General features: G+C 38.7%; 1 protein-coding gene across 1 annotated transcript in view; it reads right to left on the bottom strand.

The window, feature by feature from the left end:
* Nucleotides 1-3,681: 3,681 nt before the first annotated feature.
* STXBP4 (syntaxin binding protein 4) overlaps nt 3,682-20,329 on the bottom strand; it is a gene marked incomplete at its 3' end in the record, with an annotated part of 45,737 nt that continues 29,089 nt past the window's right edge. Inside the window, exons 21-22 of the mRNA XM_079544264.1 lie at nt 11,985-12,042; nt 3,682-3,796 (exon numbers count right to left, since the gene is read on the bottom strand). Of these exons, the coding sequence (XP_079400390.1) occupies nt 3,682-3,796; nt 11,985-12,042 (173 nt within the window). The remainder of the gene's footprint in view (nt 3,797-11,984; nt 12,043-20,329) is intronic.

Raw genomic sequence — 20,329 nt, 5'->3', positions numbered from 1 at the left:
TTATTGCATGAAGTTGATGAAAGAATCATCATTTATTGAGACCCTGAGTAGTGTTACAGGGAAATTACTTATTATATCTAATATGCCAGTGTAGGTATCTGTGCTAAGCTGTTTGCTTTGATGGCAGCCAATGTGCCATCTAAAGCTTACAGTATTTGTGGTATTTGAAGGGCAGAGTGGTGCAAATATTCAGGTCAGTATTAACACCTGTGCGTACCAGAACGGTATTTCTCAGTGTCACCTTTGTATGGAAAATAAATAAGAGATGCAGGGATTACTTATGGCTCTGTTGCCATTCCTTTCTAAAGCTGACTTTCATTATTTTAAAGGCCATAAAGTGCACTTTTTTTTGTCCACATCATTTTTTTAATTCTGCAATGAGAATGGGAAGCCATTGTTTACAGCACTGTATATTTTGACAACTGTTCTTTACAAATTCTTCTCAAGTTATCCTAGAACCATTTTCTCAATATGCATAGTTCAGTTCAATCAAAATAATTTCACAAAATATTTCACAGAAAGGAAGAGACAAGGGGAGATACAGAGAAATATCCTAGGAAACAAGCATGCCAGCATACAAAAATAGATTAGAACATTTGGAAATTGTAGGTATGAAAATGTAGCCTCAATAGCAGAGCAGTTGAACTAGTGGATCATCTGAAGAGGTAATGCTTACCAGAGAAGAAGCTAGATAGATGCAGAGATCTATTTCTAATGACTTTAATTTCTAGGCAAATTTATAAGAGAAAGAAACAGTCTCCATGTTTCTGAAATGTTCTCATCTGGGGGTGGAGATGGTAAGCAGAGCTGGCAGGATGTCAGCATTGTGCCTTGATTTCTTCTCCTCTCATGCACAGCAGGCTGTGCGATGCATTCTCAGAGCAAGAGATCATTACCAGCTCTTCAGGAAGGGCCAGCACTATGTACATAGCTGTCCTCCTCCAGCTGATACAACAGAAGGACGGTTTTAAATTGCTGCTAGGTCTCCGTAAAGCCTCTTCTGATGAAGTCTGCCTGATCCATAGCCTCTGCCCCTAAATAGCTTCTCTATGAGGAAACTCAACTAGCTGTCAGAAAGCCAGCAGCAGAATAAATCAAGACTGCGAGGGTCAAGTGGAGCTTGAAACTTCTTTGGAGCAGAACTGGAAAACTGGAGTCTATATGAAGTCTGGCTGCCATGGAAGTATGAACTGAAAGCGCCTGTCATAACGCATCCAAATTACTTCTAAGGCTACAGTAAATATTGCAAGGCATTTAGAACCTGGCATACAGTTTATGGGTCACAAGTCTATGCCATTTCAGAAAAGGTATTTAAATAATAGTGCATCTAGAGTGCTCAAATGAAACTGAAGCACACACTTTGTCTTTTCACACTGTGCTCTCAGGGAACACAAAGGAGACCATGAAGCACTTAGGGGTCACTGGAGCAAAATATGAGAGAAGCCCAAGTGTTACTGCTATGAGAAATTTTCTCAGAACTATATGCTACTGTGAGTCTGCTGAGAAAACTCCTACCTAATCCACCTGTGTAGATTCATGGATAACGTGGTTCTGACCTACTTAAAAGTACAAAACATTTTTTCCTATTTGCTTGTTCAATGTATCCTGACATCTCCTTCCAGCAAAGACTGCAAAAGAAACTTTCATGAGCTGCACTCTGTTCCTACACGAAGAACATTTGGTGATGTGCTCTACAGCTCACAGGCCATATGCAGTAGATTGCTGCACGGCTGTTCAGAGAAGAGACTTGACTTGGGTTTTTACAAATTGTGTATTATTTTAGATTCAAAAGGACCAGCAGCCCCTGTGTGCCTGGCTTGGCACAGCTCTGCAGTGCTGAGGATGGAGATATGACACAGACACCAGAACTAGGAGGAAGTCTGGGCTTTATACACCTAGCTTGCTCTGAAAGTAATGCTTCCTATTTATTTCCATGGAAAACACAACAAATACAGTGAGCAATACAATAGTACTATTTGACAACAAATTCTCAGCTACAAAACAGTATTTTTCAGCATAGGCATCACTGGGAGCTATACATTTTTGCCAGCAGTGAATAGGAGCTTGCATGTTGCACTTGTAAAAATCTGCACCTGCAGAGCTGACTCTGCTGCAAAAAATTTTTTCTACCTGGAGGAATTCAATTTCATACTTGTTCCATGCACCCTTCCATGTCAGACCGCCCCTGCTGCCGTCACGTGGCAACAAAACAGAATGGAATATTGGCAGAATGGTTCAACCTCTACTGCCATACCGCCACCATCTGCCTCTGACATCATGGGCCAACATCATACAACAGGAGGCACTGCTTTTGGAGCATCCCTGGTACATTCTTCTACATGCTTGGATTTTTAATACCACATCTGCTGGAGACAGACCTCCAAAAAATGTGACCGCAAGTCCTAGTTTCTTCGTATGGGCCAGCAGAGGGGAGCTGGAGTGGAGAAGGGTCCCCAGCCATTTCAGAGAGGTTTAGAAGTCCTAAGTGTGTGCCTCAGAAAAATGCAGGTTGCAGCCTGTGCCTTCCTCACACTGTTACAGTACTGTTCTCCTTGGCCTGAAGTTTAGTAATAGGGTTTTCTTTTGGGAAATCCATCAGTGCTTCTGCAATGTTTCAGATCCTTCTTTCATTTATTAGTCAACACCTACCATATACATATATATATAAAATACATACACAGAGTCTCTAGAAAAACATAGCATTGAATCATGTTTGTAAAGCTAGCATCATATGTTGTGTTGTGAATAATGAGATTTAAAATATCCTGTGCTATTGAGGTGCAGCAAAATCTGTTTACTTAGATTGCAGTAGCACCCCGTCATTTTCTTTATCCTCTTTAAATCATCACCAGTGTTTACAAAACGATTCTGTTCTCCTTGAAGACCATTTTTGAGGAAGTGACTGATTTCTGCTGATCCTGGAGGTGGTTTCACAGGTTTCATTGTACTTGAAACTTCACAGCTTCTACTGAAGTATCTGATGCATGTATGCACCAGTTTAGCAGAGTACAGAAGTAGAATAATTTTCTTTCTTGCCACATATTGTTATCGAGTACGGTGTCTTCTCCCAAAACTGCTTCTTTTTGTTTGACATCCTATCAAAGATTCATTTTCCTTAAGCCCAACCTTAAAAGTAATCAGGGCTGCAATACTTGTAATTTGTAACTGCCAAATTTCTGTTAGCAAAACTCATTCACGAATTTATTCTATAAAAATAAGATTATTCAGTAGCTACACAAAAGGCATCCATCTGCATTACACTCATTAGCATTGGTCTTAAAAAAAAGCAGGCCTTGCATACTTCAGCAAACCATCAGATGGAATATACAACACGAAGCGTATCCAATGGCTGTCACGCTGGTCAAAATAGAAAATTTCACTCTGAGTCAGTGGAGTTATGCTGCTACAGAAGTCATGAATTGGGTCCTAAGATTCACAACTGATCCCTACACAGCTGGGGAACTTACGGACTAAGAGAGACTTCTGCAGTGCCAGCATCTTTTGAGGCACCTAAAAATAAAGCCATGTAAATAGGCAGCAGAACGGCCCTGACTTCATGGGGAGAAGTGTCACTGGGTACTACAGTGTTGGTACTACAACGATGAGAGAACGTTAGAATAAAATGTGTGCTTCTCCTCTCTAATGTTTGGAAATCAAACTGCTTTCAGTCAGCAGGTGCCCTCAGTGGCTCTTGGATCCTGGAGGCTCTCTTATTCCATCGTCATCATCCTCAGAGCAGAGCAAGCTTAGTGCGCTTGTTACAGGGTGGATCCACGATGTTGTCTGTGTCACGTGGCTAAAAAAGAAAAGACACACTATCAGCAATCTAGAAGGTTTACCAATCTCTGAAACAAGAAATGCCAGATGATATCCATTTTCAGGCCTTGTGTTATCATTACAATACTTTCAAATACTGAATTCTCTTTTTCTTGTTAACTAGGAGATTTTACAAACAAAATGAGGAGTCTTCCGGATGCTAGAATCTGGAAAGTTTCACTTCCAAATAAATGAGAGAGTGCTTTTCTAGGAGATTCCTGGTTCAAACTAGCAACATTTCCTGTTAATGAATAAAACTGACCCAGCAACAGTGAACAGCCCAGACTATCAAAGTCTTAAAAAAAAAAAGAGGAAGTGGACTGAACACTCATCATTAATATTTCTCACCGAAAAAAAGTTGATGAATAAACCCAAACAAGGTGTACTTTGTGTAAGTAATAAAAAGGAGTATTATCTTTTTAAAGGCCTAAACCCTATACTTGAAAAGGAGTCTGAGCTGCTTGGTATTTTTGTTGAGCTTCCAGATGAATGGGAAGAACCTGCTCAAACTCAGTAAGGACAGATAAATGGGATGTGCTCATTGTCTGAGGGTGAGAACGCTGCACACCCTACGATTGGTAGCATGCATGCTAGCCATACTGTGTGTGGGCAAGGCACAGCCTCTTCTCCCTTCTGGAATAATGTGTTCTTGGTAAAGGAAATAGCTTCTCTGGACTTAAAAAATCTTGCTAATAAATTCACTGTTTTTATAGTCAGGCCAGTGCAAAGATGAATTTTTTAATACAAGTTCATGAGAAAAAGTTGCTGAAAAATATGGCATATTTAATATAAACTGTAAAAAACAAGCAGTTCTCCTCAGTTAAGTCTCACAACTACTAACTGTACCTAAAGCTCATTTCTGTACTCACATTTCTGGTGCATAAGTTTAACTAAACATGAAGTTGTGATGAAACTACTCTAGATTTACCTTTTCAAGTGAAAAGTTTGCATTTTTACCTTCAAGAATGCTATACAGAATATCTGATAATGGAAATTGATTCACCAAAGTAGGATTCTGCGGGTCAGAGCTCCATCACACTGACTTACAGGTATGGAGACTGCTTTCCATCTACCTGCGTTGAGACACAGCGCCTTCCAGTGCCTGAGGAATCACGGGATTCCATCCATTCATTCACTGCCAATGCAAGATTTATTGCCTGCAGTACCACTCAAGTGTTTATACTGCCTTTTATCAAGCCATTTCTCAGCAAGCCATTTCTGAATTTAAATAAGAACCAAATTATTTTTGAATTTTTTTTCTCATTTGGTATTCAGCTGTAGATGCCTTGACCTGCTGCATACCTTAGAAGTCAGTTCTTTCAAACTTGCACTAAACTTTGTCCCATGCTTCTAGTAGTACAGTTTGTTTGAAACCTTTTGTTAAAATCCTTACTAGGAAATAACTCTTGTAAATAACTCTTAAGTCCAGATAGCATGTAAAAAGCAGTTGTAAAAAGACATACATTGTAAGAAAACATACACAATATGCACAACATGATTTAGGTAAAGAGTAGATGTAGAAACCTCCTGCTATTTATTTTTAGCTCCCTACAAGTGCTGTGGCTAAAAAGCTTTGACATAATCAGTCTGAAGAGATAATCCCAGATTTACTGGTTTGCAGAACATTCCTGTATTAGAAATACATCCTCTCTGATTTGTGTTAGGCCATCAATACGAGCAAGAGAGAATACAAACCTACAGGCATTTTTGGAAGGCTTCTTCTATTTATGAAAATCAGATTACTTGAAATTAAACATTCTTTTTTTTCCCCTTCCTTTGTTAAAATTGGTTTAAAAGTGGCCACTCCTTCAAGGCACAGTGTATAAAACTATACAGGGAGCTGCTAGGTCCTGAAGGATGGACTGACATCACCTTTCCTCGGCTGCAGGAAGATTGAGAGCACTTGTCACTGTGTCCTAAGGTGTCATAAATGTTATTTTTTCTTTAATGTCCCTCAGGGACTGAAGGTTTGGCTTAATGGTAATTAATGCTTGAGGGATACCAAGTGAAAGTAGAGAGTCTCGCTGTTTATCCCTGGATAAAACAGTTGTCTACTAAGAAAAATGTATGAGCAATCTCAGAAGTCTGTTATCACTAGGAAGATATGCGCATCTAAATGGCATGCTCGATCATTAAAAATTACCAACAACAAACTAATGAGCCCACTGAAAATGAAAGCAGTAATAAAAATGGGATCGGAGCCAAAGCTGAGTAAGCCCAAAGGTTTGAGTGATAGGATATACAAACTTCTCACAGTTTCACAAGTCTGACCTGAATTCCTCCTCACACCAGTTTTAGCCAGCTGCTGTTAACCCTACAGCGCTGCGTTAACCAGTGCAGTTACTCACAGCCCTGAGTGCCTCCCCAGGCCTCACACGAAACACACATGGAGCAAACCCTTACTGTGCCCTGCTCTGCCTCTCCCCAGACGCAGGATCCCAAGAGCCCCGACTCAGCCCATAAATGCCCCAGCACAGGAAAACTTCCTGGGAGCCTGAACTTTCCAGCGTCCAGCTCTATTTATAGAAGTTGCTAAATAGTGAAAACTAGACCCTTGATCACACCAGGCTAAGAGTAGAATTACCCAGCAGAGGCAACAGAAATCAATGCACTGATTTCCGTCGAATTTACAAGGCTTGAGCAAAACAGTAATTTCAGCTGTAAGTGTTTCCTTACTGAAATGTTAACAGCTGCCTCGTATGACACGTCAGAACCTGGACACAGCAGTGTTTGTGGAAGCTGAAAGAACGCTTCTCCATTTTGGTTCTTGAAATTAAAAAACAAACAGCCTCTGAAGGAAAAAAATTATCCAATCAAAAGCAGCTTAAGGACTCAACATTCTTGTATTACAAGCTCATGTTATCATAAAATCCAAAGCCAAGTTTTCTGGTTGCACATCTGAGGCTATTTTTCTTATAGTCATGCAACTAGTGAAAATCAGACTGGCAGAATTCCCTACAACCTAATCATCTGCTGATGATACACTTCCAAACCTTAGAAATTATTGTGAATTTTCACCTTATCTCAGATTACTACCAGTAAGCCTTTAAGTCTTTTTGTTAGCCAAAAGTCTACCTCTGTAGAGGGAGGTAGGAGCAGAGCTCATACTTGATTCATTCCCACTGCATGTTCAGTGCAGCAGATCAGAGTTTCCCTTAGTTTGTTACTCTGAAGTCACTGAAATACCAACCTTACTGGAACGTGCAGTTTACTCTTAGATCACCTCTGCTACAATTTGATCTTAATTGAGCTTGATTTCTTCTTAGATTGCCTGTGGTCAACTAGTATATTGCAATACACTAAAAACAAACACATAGATGTGCTACATTTTTGGGTTCTTTGTAATGCAGTAGAGATGTGAAAGTGCACTTACAAAAGGAGCAGGTTTGTTTTTCAGTTGAGCACGCTAAGTAAAATCAGCTGTGATTTATTTTCCATTTACGATGATACCTTTAGCTCTACTTCACTGTTTACACTACAGAAGTTCATTTACCACACATGCTTTCTATTCTTAGTTGAGTCACAAAATCATAAACAGTTTCTGTGACTGCCCAGCTTTCAGTAGAATTAATGTTGGCTCCTTCCCATACAAAACCAAAACAAATAGAATATGATAAAATAAGTCCAATTTGTTATTTTCCAAAGTAGAAGCATAATTTTAGGTACGATTTCAAAAGCTACCAGAACACACTGTGTGTTTTTATTAACCTGTAATGTATGTATTGCTTGTCTTCTACTCTCAGTTACACTGACATGCTGTCAAAGCACCTGTGCCTGCTTTATCACACTGAAATACGCAGTGCTTCAATGTGAAGCTTCTCATTTTTAGGTAAATTAATGAAAGATAATCCTAAATCAAACATTACCATTTCCTTTTTAATATAAGACTGAAAATCCATATGTCCTAATTCATCTACGAGGAAGCATCCCAAAACATTAAAGGAACTTCTGTGTGTCTTTTAGGCTAATTTAATTTAAGATAAATGTTCTTGAGAAAAATAACAGTTAATATGGAATAGCTGGAACCTAGTCCTGTTAAAAAGCTAGAAGAGGTGTTACAGGGGCAAAATTCACAGCTGGTCCTTACAAACTGTATACATATGTAAGCAGTGGGTGGGAGTGGGAGGGAGAATAGCAAGGCCCTACCTAATTATAGGTGCCAGTCTCATGATACAGAGATGCCATATGTTAAAGGTGAATGTAGTGGGAGGGTGGAAGAGATCAACTTTGATGGGTTTTCTGAGGAAAAAAATTAGTGTCCCAGCTATACTGTAAGTAGAATAGCATAGTTCAGTTGGAAGGGACCTTCACAGATCATCAGGTGCCCGTTGGAATAGGGTGCTTGGATAGGTGGTGGAACCTTCCTCCCTGGAAATGTCCAGGTCTTGGTTTGACAGGACTCTCATTTACTTTTCCGCGGAAGGTTTGATGACTTGACCTCCAGAGATTCCTTCTGATCTAGACTTAGGATTTTCTTCTCTAATTTTGGAATTGCAGTGGACTGCTGAAGAACCCATTGGGCTACGTTCAGTTGCTGCTTTAAGTTCATGAGGTCAAGATTTCAGCTCTTCTGAAACAAATTCACCGATGTAAACAGGGATAGAAATATCAAGGGTAAAATAGTGAAGAAGCAGGCATGTATTTCTATTAGACATCGTGTGAGGGGGCATGAATGTGGGGCTGCACGTGGATGAATGATTGCTGCCAGGCAAAATAAAATAATGCTTGCACTATCCATTACTTTAAAGTATATCAGATTATTTCAAAACATATCTGGGGCCAAATTCAACTTTTCCTCTTCAGCAAGAGGAGAGCAGAGCCACATTAGCAATGAAGCTGATTGCTGCCTTTTAGTCTACTGGCATAATTGTTGTCCTTTTGATAACTTCTTTATGTTATATTGCAGAACACTGAAACTTGCTCTTGCTGCACTGTATGCTGACACATAACTCAGAGAGGCATACGCTGCTATCTGATATTGCACGGTAAGTCTATATGCATGACCTTAATGCCTTGCATAGAGGTACGTGAGTTTATGACACGATAGCAGCCTGAAAGCTAATTTCCTCTCACTTGCCTCGCTTGCACTTTGTGACTGATCCTTAGCAACTTGGTTGATTGATAATAATTTACTGCAAAACTGAAATCATTTCCTGAGTAAAAGAAAGAGGTGACTTCAGAAAGTTGTCTGCAGGTACATAGAGGTGAACAAGATGAGTCTTTCCACAGTAGATGGAGAGCAGTTTAGTGCCTTAGGAATAGAGCCATGTAAATGTTTTATTCATGTCATTTATTCACATAAGTGGGTTTTCACTTCAGTGTGTAACACAAGCCAGCTGGTTTGCTTCTTTTAAACTCTGATTTCTCATGCACTTCATATTGCTACACCCCCTTCAGAGATATTTATGGGAATTTCACAGCAAGCTGTCTCAAGCTTATGTGCTATTAAGATTCCGTTCTGGGGTGTTTACCACATTAGATTTATAGCATATAGATTTATGGACTCAGCTAGTTGATGGCACAATAAAGCACAATGGAACTGAAGGCAACTGCTAAATAATTCTTACACCCCTCATGGCTTTGGATCTTCTAAACATCAAAGAATAAAAGGATTGATATTCACAGCCAAAGAGAACAAGTTTACAGTGCCAGGACGGTGAATTATCAACTATTCAGCTAAATCAATTTAAACAAATGAATTAAATTATGTGAATTGTCTAATTATCTGAAAAGGATGAGCTGATAAAGATGCATCTCAAGCAAGCTCCTCCTAGAAAAAAGATTTTTTCAATGATATTTTTAATATTAGGTAGAATTTTATCTTCAAATTTCTTCAAGCTACATTAGAAACAAGAGACTTGCAACCCTTGTTCCTTTCTCCAAATAACTGTCTGAGATGAATACTGAAGAGGTATGAATTTTCAAGCCTATGAAGAGCCTGGCTTATACTCTGTATGTACATTTGGTAACAAAGATATAAACAAAATTAGGAATTAGGTAAAAAAAATACTAATTAATATCATGTTTTATCTTTGCATTCAGTTAATTCCGTTCTAATGAAGTGAATTAAGACCTCTTAACAAATGTGGTTGTTCCATTTAGAACATGACAGGTGATTTCATTCCCTTCTCTTCAATTAAAATGGATAGATTTTCCTTGCCAGCCACACAAAGCTTCACAGGACAGGTTACAGAAAGTAGCAATGATGGAAAACCCAGGGCTCTATCACTTGCAATGCTAGGAGCACGTTAAGAAGAGGGAAGAACATTTTTGATCCATTAATGGTCAAAGGCCAGATATGCAAAAGTTCCTAAAAAAACTTGTTCATGTGACCAGTTCAGATCTGTAGCTTCAACAAGTGGGGGCAAAGTGAAAAACATGGGAAGCTTTCTGAAATTAACTTCTACCACCTGGAAAGGCTGAGATTCCGCTGTTGCTAATAAGCATCTCATTACTACAGCTGCAACAGTTCATCCAAGATCCAAGAGCAGATCTTAAGAGTTCTTGAGCAAACTGAGCTTTCTGCTGACACCCAAAAACACTTGTATGAAAGACACCAGTAACAAAACCAGGAAAAAGTGTTAGATTTCTTTTATTCTGTTGCTAGTGTATTGTTTGCATAATTCTCTCTTCAAGCTCAGTTCCCAGTTATGCTGGTAAAAGCCTGTATTCCAAGTGCTTTACCCAGAGCAGAACCCAGCATCCACCTTAAGCATCCGACTGTGCCATAATGTCTCCCTGTATCAACGCCCAGATGGAGACCAAGTGAACAGTGCTCTGCTTAATACTCGCTCTTGTATTTATTTGCATTGTTATGAAATTGGCTGCTGATTTGTTTTCATTTCCTAAATTATTTGCCTACAATTTTATTTTTTATAAATCCCATTTAGTAACTCGTATCTGTCTGAAAATAAAAGCCACCCTTTGACTAGAGCTGGAATGCACTATTGTGTATGGTGTGTTTGAAAACCTCTGCAAAAAAAACCCAACAAATCACGTCTGCTTTAACACACGTAGCCTGAGGCACCATGGGATGAGTCAAGGACAACAGAGCAGTGCTTGAAAAAAAAAAACCGAAAACCAAAAAAAACCAATTTCCTGCTTTTCTTCACTAGCTAATACATAACCTTCACTGTTATTTATGTGACTTCTGCAAGAGTTTGAGATAAAAGCAGTTGCATCTCAGTGCAAAGATTCACTGCCTTTCATGTCTTTTAAGAGACTTCAGGGAAATCTACCTGCAAAATCAGACTTAAACAGTATGTAAATTCCAGTAGCTGAAATAATCTGCTACGATGTAAGCAATCATTTGTGATGTATACAGAATGGAGATAAATTATATTTTCTCAGCAATTGTTTCTGTCTTTTAGAGGAATAGTAAAACTATTACATGAATTAGTTTTCACTATATTCTGGAAAAAAAAATGCTTTGCAGCAACAGAACAACTGATTCCCACAGAAGGGAACAGGAGATCATATTTAAAAAGTCATCAGTAGCTGCTGATAGCTCGGAGACTGAATTCATTGCTAAGGCAGTTCTCCCCAAGATGTCCATTCAGGACAGGAGGTGACCAGGGAAAGATGATCTTTCTAGTTACAGTGTGCTATGAGTGCTGCAGAATCAGGAGAGCAGACAGAACTCCACCTTCTGGGGCAGCCGACACATTTGGTAGGACAGCTGGACTCTGGGGTCCTTAATGCCACAATGGGACTAAAATCCACCGATGAAACAAGACTGGCATGTTCTAAAAATCCAGCCCTCAGAATTCTTCCACTTCCCCCAGAATATAAGAACATTTGCAAATGGATATATTTACTCTACAATTTTGGGGGGATTTTTTTTTCCTTCTGTATCTTCTAGGTCTGTTATATGGTCAAACACAGCTGGGGACGTTCTCAACACATGCACTGGGGTTTTCAAAGACATCTGAAAGACAGAATCTCACAGTTCTCACTGAATTTCAGTTGACTTTGTGACCTGTAGGACTTTCTAAACAGTGCAGTACTGAACCAGAGGAATGAACAAGTGATGTTGGTAATAAAGATGTGTATTAAAAATGTGAGAGCTTTTGTTAATTTGCTTTTTTTCCTGTTCAATCTAGGTTTAAAAATGCAGTTAGATGGGATTTTATTTTAGCTCCAATCCATTTCCTCTCAGAAATACTCACTTGATAAAATATTTGATTCCATCTGCTGTATAAGCTTCTTCCCATCCATAAGGTAGACCTACAATGAAATAAAAAAAGTCTCAAAATTTAGGTGACACAAGGAACAAATGGTTTTGAAATGGCATAAGTTCAAGGCATTTCATGAAAAGATTATAAACAAATTCTTACTCTTTTTGTCACAGATGATAATATAAGCAATGCAATTTAATATTTGCTGCACAAAGAAGCTACGAACCACTCGATGATACTTATATTACCAGCATTTCTCTTCCAGAAGCTGACAGTCTGGTCAAATTGGAGTGCAGCAATTTGGGCTTTGGAACTTTTCTTGTAATTCACACCTTTATAATATCAGCAAAAAGAACCCTGTGCTTTACCGAGGCCTGTTTTAATTTGTTTTTATAGCTTTTCATTCAGATGGCTATATGAAGTACCAATCTGGACAGAATCAACTCCTCTACTGTCTGGCTTGTCACCGTCTTCTGTGCTGCTACATAATTATTTGGAAATTTAGACCAACTCCAAGATAATGAATGAAGATAAAAGAAAGAAAATCCTAAAAATCTCTTCATTTTTTCTGTAGACTAGAAATATATATGTGCAGTTAAAAGATGCATGAAGATTGTTCTGCAAGAGTTTTAGCTTGAAGTCATCTGGAAATGTTACTGTCTTACAAGTTCCACTATTTTTGTTCAAGTCACAGTCAATCTCAAAGACCAGCTCATTAGAACCATCTGTGAGCCTGCTTTAGATTTAAAACTTGTATTTGGAAAACATGCTGGCTTGCACACACCATATGATCTTCAAAATCTTCATACCAAAGCTTGCCCTAAGTGCACACATTTTCTGGGAGGGAAATTCTTTCTTAAAACACTGATTTTCTTTTCTCAAATTGTCACATCTTTGTTTCTAGTGCGTTCTTCTTCAAAATCTGGAACGGGATGGCTTCAGTTCTCAAAGAGAAACAAAGTTCACCACAGCTATGGAAGCACTGGCAGTGAAGCAGGCACAGACCAGCTACGAGGTAATCACAGCTGGATGTAGACACCATGTGATGAATAACAAGGATGTCTACCAGAACTCAGAATTCAGATGGGTGACCTGAGAACAGGTACCTGTGTGCTGTCACAGCTTTGTACAGCTTTGAAAAGGAAAGAGCACATCAATCACATTTTTCCTCTCTTTTGACCCGTATTTCCCACTTATCTCAAGCATCTTTACATTTTCAGTTTAGCATAAGTCTATGTAATCTGGTCCTCAGAACTTTCCACCTACTGCCTTTGAGAAGGAATAATCCACAGCCACTTCCCTTTAATACCAAGTAGTTGCTGTGTAACACTTTTCAGGCTTTGATTCCTACAGAGGAAAGTAGGAAAGGATATTTTTAAGTTATAAATACACTAGACATCATCACTAACTTTTCTGCCCTTCCCATAGATCGTGGGAATTTTATTCAACTTGGATATTTTCTAATGATAAGAAGGGAAATAGGATTCATCCTTCAATTACTACCATCTTCCCTGGCTTTTCCTCATTCCTGCACGAAACACACAAATCCAAAACAAGTGACAACACACTTGCTCTGTTAAGAATAAAACCTCAGCATCTCCTCTGTGCTCACTCTGATCCCATACATCCCCTGTTTCATTCATCACTGATAATTACATTTTACGCTGGTAATTTGTCTAAAATTATTTCACTTTTTTTCCTTCTAAATAAAGGCTGGCATGTAGGTAGCAGTGATAACTGACGCAACCACGAAAGATTGCTTTTCATAAATAGTGAATACATTTGTCAGCTGTAAATGAAACTGCAAAGATAACTCTGCAGCTTTATTTGCCTTTCTCACTTAATATGCAGTAGTTTGTATATCCTACTCTATCTCCATGTTCTTCAAAGCTCCACCTTTGTATTTTTTAATGCCTTAGTTTTCCACGCTTTTTCACTGTTAACTGTCCTTAACCACTGTTCTCTTCATGCCTTTCTCTCACTGTTAGATTTATAGTTATTTCTCTAAGTTTCTGGTATTTCCCATGGTAGCCAGGAGGCTCTCATTTTTTGCCTTGTATTTCCCCAGACACCATCTTCACTTACTTCCAGCTCACTTTCTCCATGAATCATTCAGAAGTTGATCTACTCGCTAGTGCCGTGTTTTTTCACACTGTCTGGGGTCAGATTTGTTGTCTTTCCTAGGACTTGCTTTGGAAGACTGCAAAGCTCCCACCTGGGGTAATTGGGAGGTAAAGGAGCTCAAACAGCAGAAGCATAGTCTGAAGACCACATTTAGCCTATGTAACCCACGGCAGTCTTAGGTTTCCTACATCTTTATCATTTCTTCTGTGAATTGCTACATTCTTTGATGAAACTTCATAAATAATGTATCTTAGCTGTAGTTGTCAGCATGTATAATCTTTTAAAAGAGTCAGATTTGCAGTATTTAAAAATAATTTCCTCACAGCAGAAAATACAAGGCTTCTAGCTATTCAGATTTTTACAATTATTTGTCTTTTGCAAGAAGGTAATAATACAAAAGTAACAATGCATGCAAAACAAAAGGAATACATCCAAAGGCACCCTTTGCCCAAACAGAATAGTCTCCCTAGAGAGCATATTAACCAAAATATATTATAACCTACCATTATTTGGTTCAGAATATATGCATCTAATTAGGCTTAAGGCAAAGTATATAATTTTATGCAAAAAAAAGCAAAACAACAAACTGCTTGCTGTTGTATGTGCCAGTACTGCTGCAGCTGCTACAGAGCAGCAAGGCAGTATCCGAGGGGGACTGCTTGCTTCTCAGCTGCAAGATGCCTGCTGCAGTAACTGCTGTATCAAGTTCCCACTGCTTAAGGCAGAGGGAATGAAACCCTGGGGCTAACCAAACTTTTTTCTGCTACTACATGAAGTGTGCATCTCAGTGATCTTGTTTACTTCTTTGGTTCAACAGGACAAAGAAAACGCGTTGATACTTGGCTGACTGCACTAAATAGAACAATAAAGATAAGGCCAAATTATGAACTTGTACAGGGTGAAAAAAATGTGCACACTGTGTCATCAAAGGTACGTCACTAAAAGAGCAAGGAGGAGAGCAGAGAATTTAGGGAGGAACCTCATTTTACTGGGCAGTTATCAAGCCTGTAAGTAGTGCAGAAATGTTATTCCTGCTCTTCACTAAGTTAAGTACAATTATAGGACAGGAAATGTGGAGAACAGCAGATGAGAGTAATAGTAGCAGATATTACAGCACAAGCATTGAGTTGAATCTAAAGAGTTATTTCTCTAATGAATAAATAGTGCAGTCCAAAACATTTTGGTTTTATTATTTGCTGATGACAAAATTACTTAAAGAAATGAAGAGATTCACAGACTAGTAAGAATGGATCAAAATTTACTGTTCACTACTATTCAATTACCTCCTTGCAACTGATATTTAATATTACAGTTCTCCAAAATGATAAGTTTTTGAAGAAATAGTAATTATCTATTAAAAGTACATCTGTTAGAAAAGGTTTCCTAAAGGACGCTATTAAACGGTTTTCTCAAACTTTGGATAAATGAAATTTTGAATTCTGATCTTTCCAACATCCAGCAATTTATGCTCTTATTCACACTCAAACCCTCCTCTAATGGCCTCAGTAGTTGTGCAAAACTCATCAGTTAGGATCTCCAATGCCTTTGGCTCTTCTCTTTGAGCTATCTAGGCCATGCAAAGGAGATGGAAAGCCGAAGATCCAACCTGCTGGTCATCTGATGGCTGGTCTCAAACTCCTGAGCACTCCTGGAATATGGGAATATCCCAGATAGACTGGAGACATCAGTGATGCAGGACAGGCAGAGAAACTCCTGTGTGAGTTATGCTGTTCGGCACAGCTAAGGCAAAAATTTGTGGAGGAAGATTCATCCCTGTTTGTCAAGAGTGGGTCAGGCATAAAATGGCTCTTTGTTTTTTGAAGCTGCCAATAATTTACGTATATTTTAGTGCTTACTTGCAAGTTAACTACAAAAACAGCTAGAGGTCCAGGAAAACAGCTTCCAGAAGAGAGTATGCACTTCTGGCATTTGTTTGTGTGGTACTTTATTCTTCAGAGCATTTCAAGTGCTCTTCCCACAAACAAATGGACTCTATTTTATGAATAATACTCTAAGGGGACATTCAATTCTTGTCTTTCACATATCAAATTCAATTCTTTTTTCTTCTTTTGTTTGTTGTGATTTAGTAAAACAAAGATGGAGTCAGTAGTTTTCAAGTGGAGACATCTGGGAAATACTGGCAATTGAAATTTATGCTAATTTAGAGTAAGGTTGGCAGGGTGGCTTGTCTCCAGTCAGCAGTGTTCCTAGAAACCAAGCTTTAGGAAAAATAGTGTTCTTATTTTGACACAGAACATGGTGAAAGACAACCTTGTGCCTTCCATTTCCTGTTGATCATATGATACTGACCCATCTATGTCAGCAAACATCTCTTACTGAGACAAACGCACTGCACTGAATAGTAGTTAGGTACTAGGAGAGTAATGAAAAAAATAAATCACATGGCAAAAGCTTAGATCTCATTTTTACTGGAACACTGGCTTATATGATCAACTTTAAGATCTTTCTGGTAATTTTGAAATTATTAACTATTAAAAGTGTTTTTGTTCCAATAATTGCCCTTGAAGAACTTGGTACAGTTATCGGAAACAGCATGGATACAATGGAAATGCTCAGTCAGATGGCTTATTTCAGGAACCAAGACTGAATGACCTCCGATCAGTACCTGGGGATCGGACTTTACTGTAGGTGTCCTTTTTTTCCTAGCTTAGGAATTAGGAAATCCAAATTTGAACAAATTCTTCCTGGAATGCACTCTTAAGTTCAAGTGAGAGCAATAGTCATGCAGGCACTGAGGTTACTAATAGGTGCCTTCAAGATGGATAAAGAATCACATTCCTGAAACATTATTTGAAGAAAAAAAAAGGTATCCCTTCAGAAGCTGAATGCTATTAAAACAAAAAAATGCATGTTTTTCAACTAACTGCTAATATTCTCTATTTAAATACAGTTTTACATTCTGTAGGATACAATTATTAATACTGTAATTAAAAAGAGAAGTGAACAGTCTAGCTGAGGCCTGTTTTTATGCAGGAGGTTCATAGTGTAATGAAAAATAAGCACACCTCGCTTCATTAAGGCAATAAAATGCTTTCTTCTGCTTAGCCGACAGCAATCAGATGCATACAACAAAACACAATTATGCAGAAACCGCAGAAGTCACCACACTGTGCAGTAACATCACTGTGAAATACTCTGACTTCCTTTTTGAAGGAATGGAAAAGCTGCAGCAAATAACTGGGCTGTACTGAGTCTGTCTGCTTCAGCAATGGATGCTGTTCCTTTAAGGTACGCTGCAGAAGATGCTCATTTTTGTGAGAACAAGCTGAGGTACATAAGCCATTATCAGCTAACAGAAAACCACTGACCTTTGGATAAATCCTTATAGCCCAGAGGGAACACTGACGATCCAGCCATGCCATCAGCTAGGCACTGGCCTGATCCTGTGCAACTGCACCAAGTCTTGGTAAGAAACTGAGAACGTCTCTTAAGCATGCAGAATGCCCAAGAGAGACTGCATTCCCTGAAATTCCAACACGAAAGGAATTTAAAATTATTCTGATTATGTCTGTAGAGAGAAACCTTCTAGAAAACATGCATTATTTAATAACTTACACTGAAAACCATAAGCTCTTTATTTCTTGTATTCACTATTAACATGATTGCCTGTTTGTGATCAGTTAAGAACACAATATTATTTTCACAACACACAATAATTGCTGTACAATCAGAGACATGGGCCATAGCTGGGGAAGAAATCTGCACCACGTCCTTACATACATTACATTTAAATCCTGGCTCCTAAGTTCATTCCCAGGCTAAAAAAGCTAAATTCATAGAAGTGAAGTGCTCTCTCGAGTACATTCTTGCACTAAGTCAGCACTGTCCTCTTCCAGCTAATTTCACTAATGTGGAATAACACGTTCTGACTTCAAAAGCCAATCCTCTGCACACAAGGCACGCAGGACAAAGTGGGAACAGCCTGGAGTACTTCAGTGCACAGACCTGCTCCAAATCATTTTTTTCCACAGCATCCCTTTCTCTTGCTCCCCTGGTTACTACTCCCTCTGTTCTGGAGTTCGTTTGTCTCCTCCTCTCCTCACTGGATCAAATCCTCTTGTCACCATCTATTGTGCTACCCGCCCACTTCCATCACCGTCATCTCGCACCGCTCCCTGACGCATTTGTTAAATATAAGTTTAATTAGAAAGCGTTCATTGGTAACAAATGAAAAAGCCTAAAATTAGAATTGGACAGAGATTGTCTGAGATTTAAAAAGTAATACTATTACATGATATGCCTTTATTGCTAAGCAATATCTTACTTTTATGCACTGATGATGAAATTAATCCATGCAGGGGCTGGCATGTACCACCTTCAATTTGAGAACCACACAACTACTTTCAGCTGAGCTCCACAGTAAGTATGGACCAAAGTAAGTAAGAAATACTATTTTGCTATGAAGCAAGAATTGTGAGAATGCATTAAAACAACACCCATTCAGCCTGTTACTAAAGCCACTGTAACTACACCTGAGTTAAAGAAGGGCTTTACTTATAGACAGACGTGACTCCAGGACCAGTGTATTATAACAATTGTCAAATGTTCCTAGAAACTAGGATAGATGCCTTTTTTCCATAGTAAATCTGAAGAAAAATAAATTCATTAATTCACCGTGTACCAAAATTAGCATATTTATTTTATCCTAATTGTGAAAGATTCCAACAGAATAATTGTACCAACCACTAACAGGAGCCAAAATCACCATCCCCAACTTCCGTTCATGATATACGTGCTTCATGGGATGACAGATTCAGTACGAGATGTATATTTTGTACCTCATTTGGGTCTCCTTCATAAGCACCAAGCAATTATGTTTTGCTATTGCAAATTCTCAAAATACACTTTTGAAATCTTCCTATTCCACTCTTGGCAATCAACTTCTTCCATGCCTCTTCCCATTTCAGTTTTCACATTTGTGCACCACATTCACCATCTATGTCTAAGTAACTCTGCTAGCCCTCAGCTTCTCACTCCTGCCTACTGAAAAGAAGTGAAAAAAATGTGCCAACTGAAGGAACTGACAGAGCAGCACATTGCCCCTCCTATGCAAGATGAGCACTGATGGCTTCAGCATGCATTGACATTCTAAGCAAAGGAAATTAGCATTAATCCACTCCCAGGGTGCTCCTAACTGCATAGCCATGGAAAATTAACTCAGCATTAACTGCACAAACAGCTTTGGTTGTGCTTCCTGCTGTAATGGTTACCTAATTTTTTGGTACCTGAAATGAGGAGATAGTTACTCCCTGACAGGTGTGCAGATACGTGCACCCCAACAGACATCTGGGCACCCTCCTCTCCTGACAACCAGCATCCTGGGCTGACCTGTGCTGGCGGGTCAAAAACAGCCTGGAGTTTGAGGTACTATCTGGAATTGAGAACATGGGTTCAATTCCCATCTCTGACTTCTTTGATTGGGAGCAATTTGCATGCTACAAAACTGAGAAGTATTTCTGTTTTCTTCTTCCTCACGTCAAGGACGTTGTACTGTAATTAATTGTCAATACATGTAAAAAAATTCTAATCATTATGTCAACAGAAATTAAGACGAGGGAACTTAGGAAGTACCTACCATCCGGCACAGTTGTTGGTTCTACAGACTTTTGACTGTCGTTTCCACAGTTACTGAGAACAAGTATGGGAAGAGGCACCAAGTCATTTAATTTTTTCATGGCTGGGTCACAGTATGAACTGAACACGTGCAAAGACTTCTAAAGATTTGTTCCTTAACAAAGTCTTCTTATCAGAGATGCTGGAAATTTACTTAACAAGTCTGTCCTAATCTTGTTAGAGCATCTCCATTTTATGGTATAATAATATCACTTACTTGTTTTTCATTATTAAAATGTTTTGATTAGAAAGTCAGTACAGACAGTGCCTATTCAAAAGCTGATTCATCTTTTCTCATTAAAGGTAAGTGAATGGAAAAGGAATAAATTGCTTTTCTAGCAGCAGCAGCAGAGTTCTAAAATCTAGGTCACATTAAAGAACACTTAAATAGGGTTTACACATTGAATTGTCTTTCTCATTGCTGTGAAACACTGGGAATAAAATACATGTTCAATCACCAGTAAATTAGCTAGCAATTTGTTCACATACTTGCTTTAAAGTATCCCTTCATGATACTTTAAATAGTTTTTCTTGTAATGTGATCAGACGATAAAATTATTCTGTCCTTCTAAGTATCA

The sequence above is a fragment of the Tetrao urogallus genome, assembly GCF_951394365.1.
Source record: "Tetrao urogallus genome assembly, chromosome: 18".
Lineage (NCBI taxonomy): Eukaryota > Metazoa > Chordata > Aves > Galliformes > Phasianidae > Tetrao > Tetrao urogallus.
The sequence above is the reverse complement of the archived record's forward strand: the minus strand, read 5'-3'. Positions and strand labels throughout refer to the sequence as shown.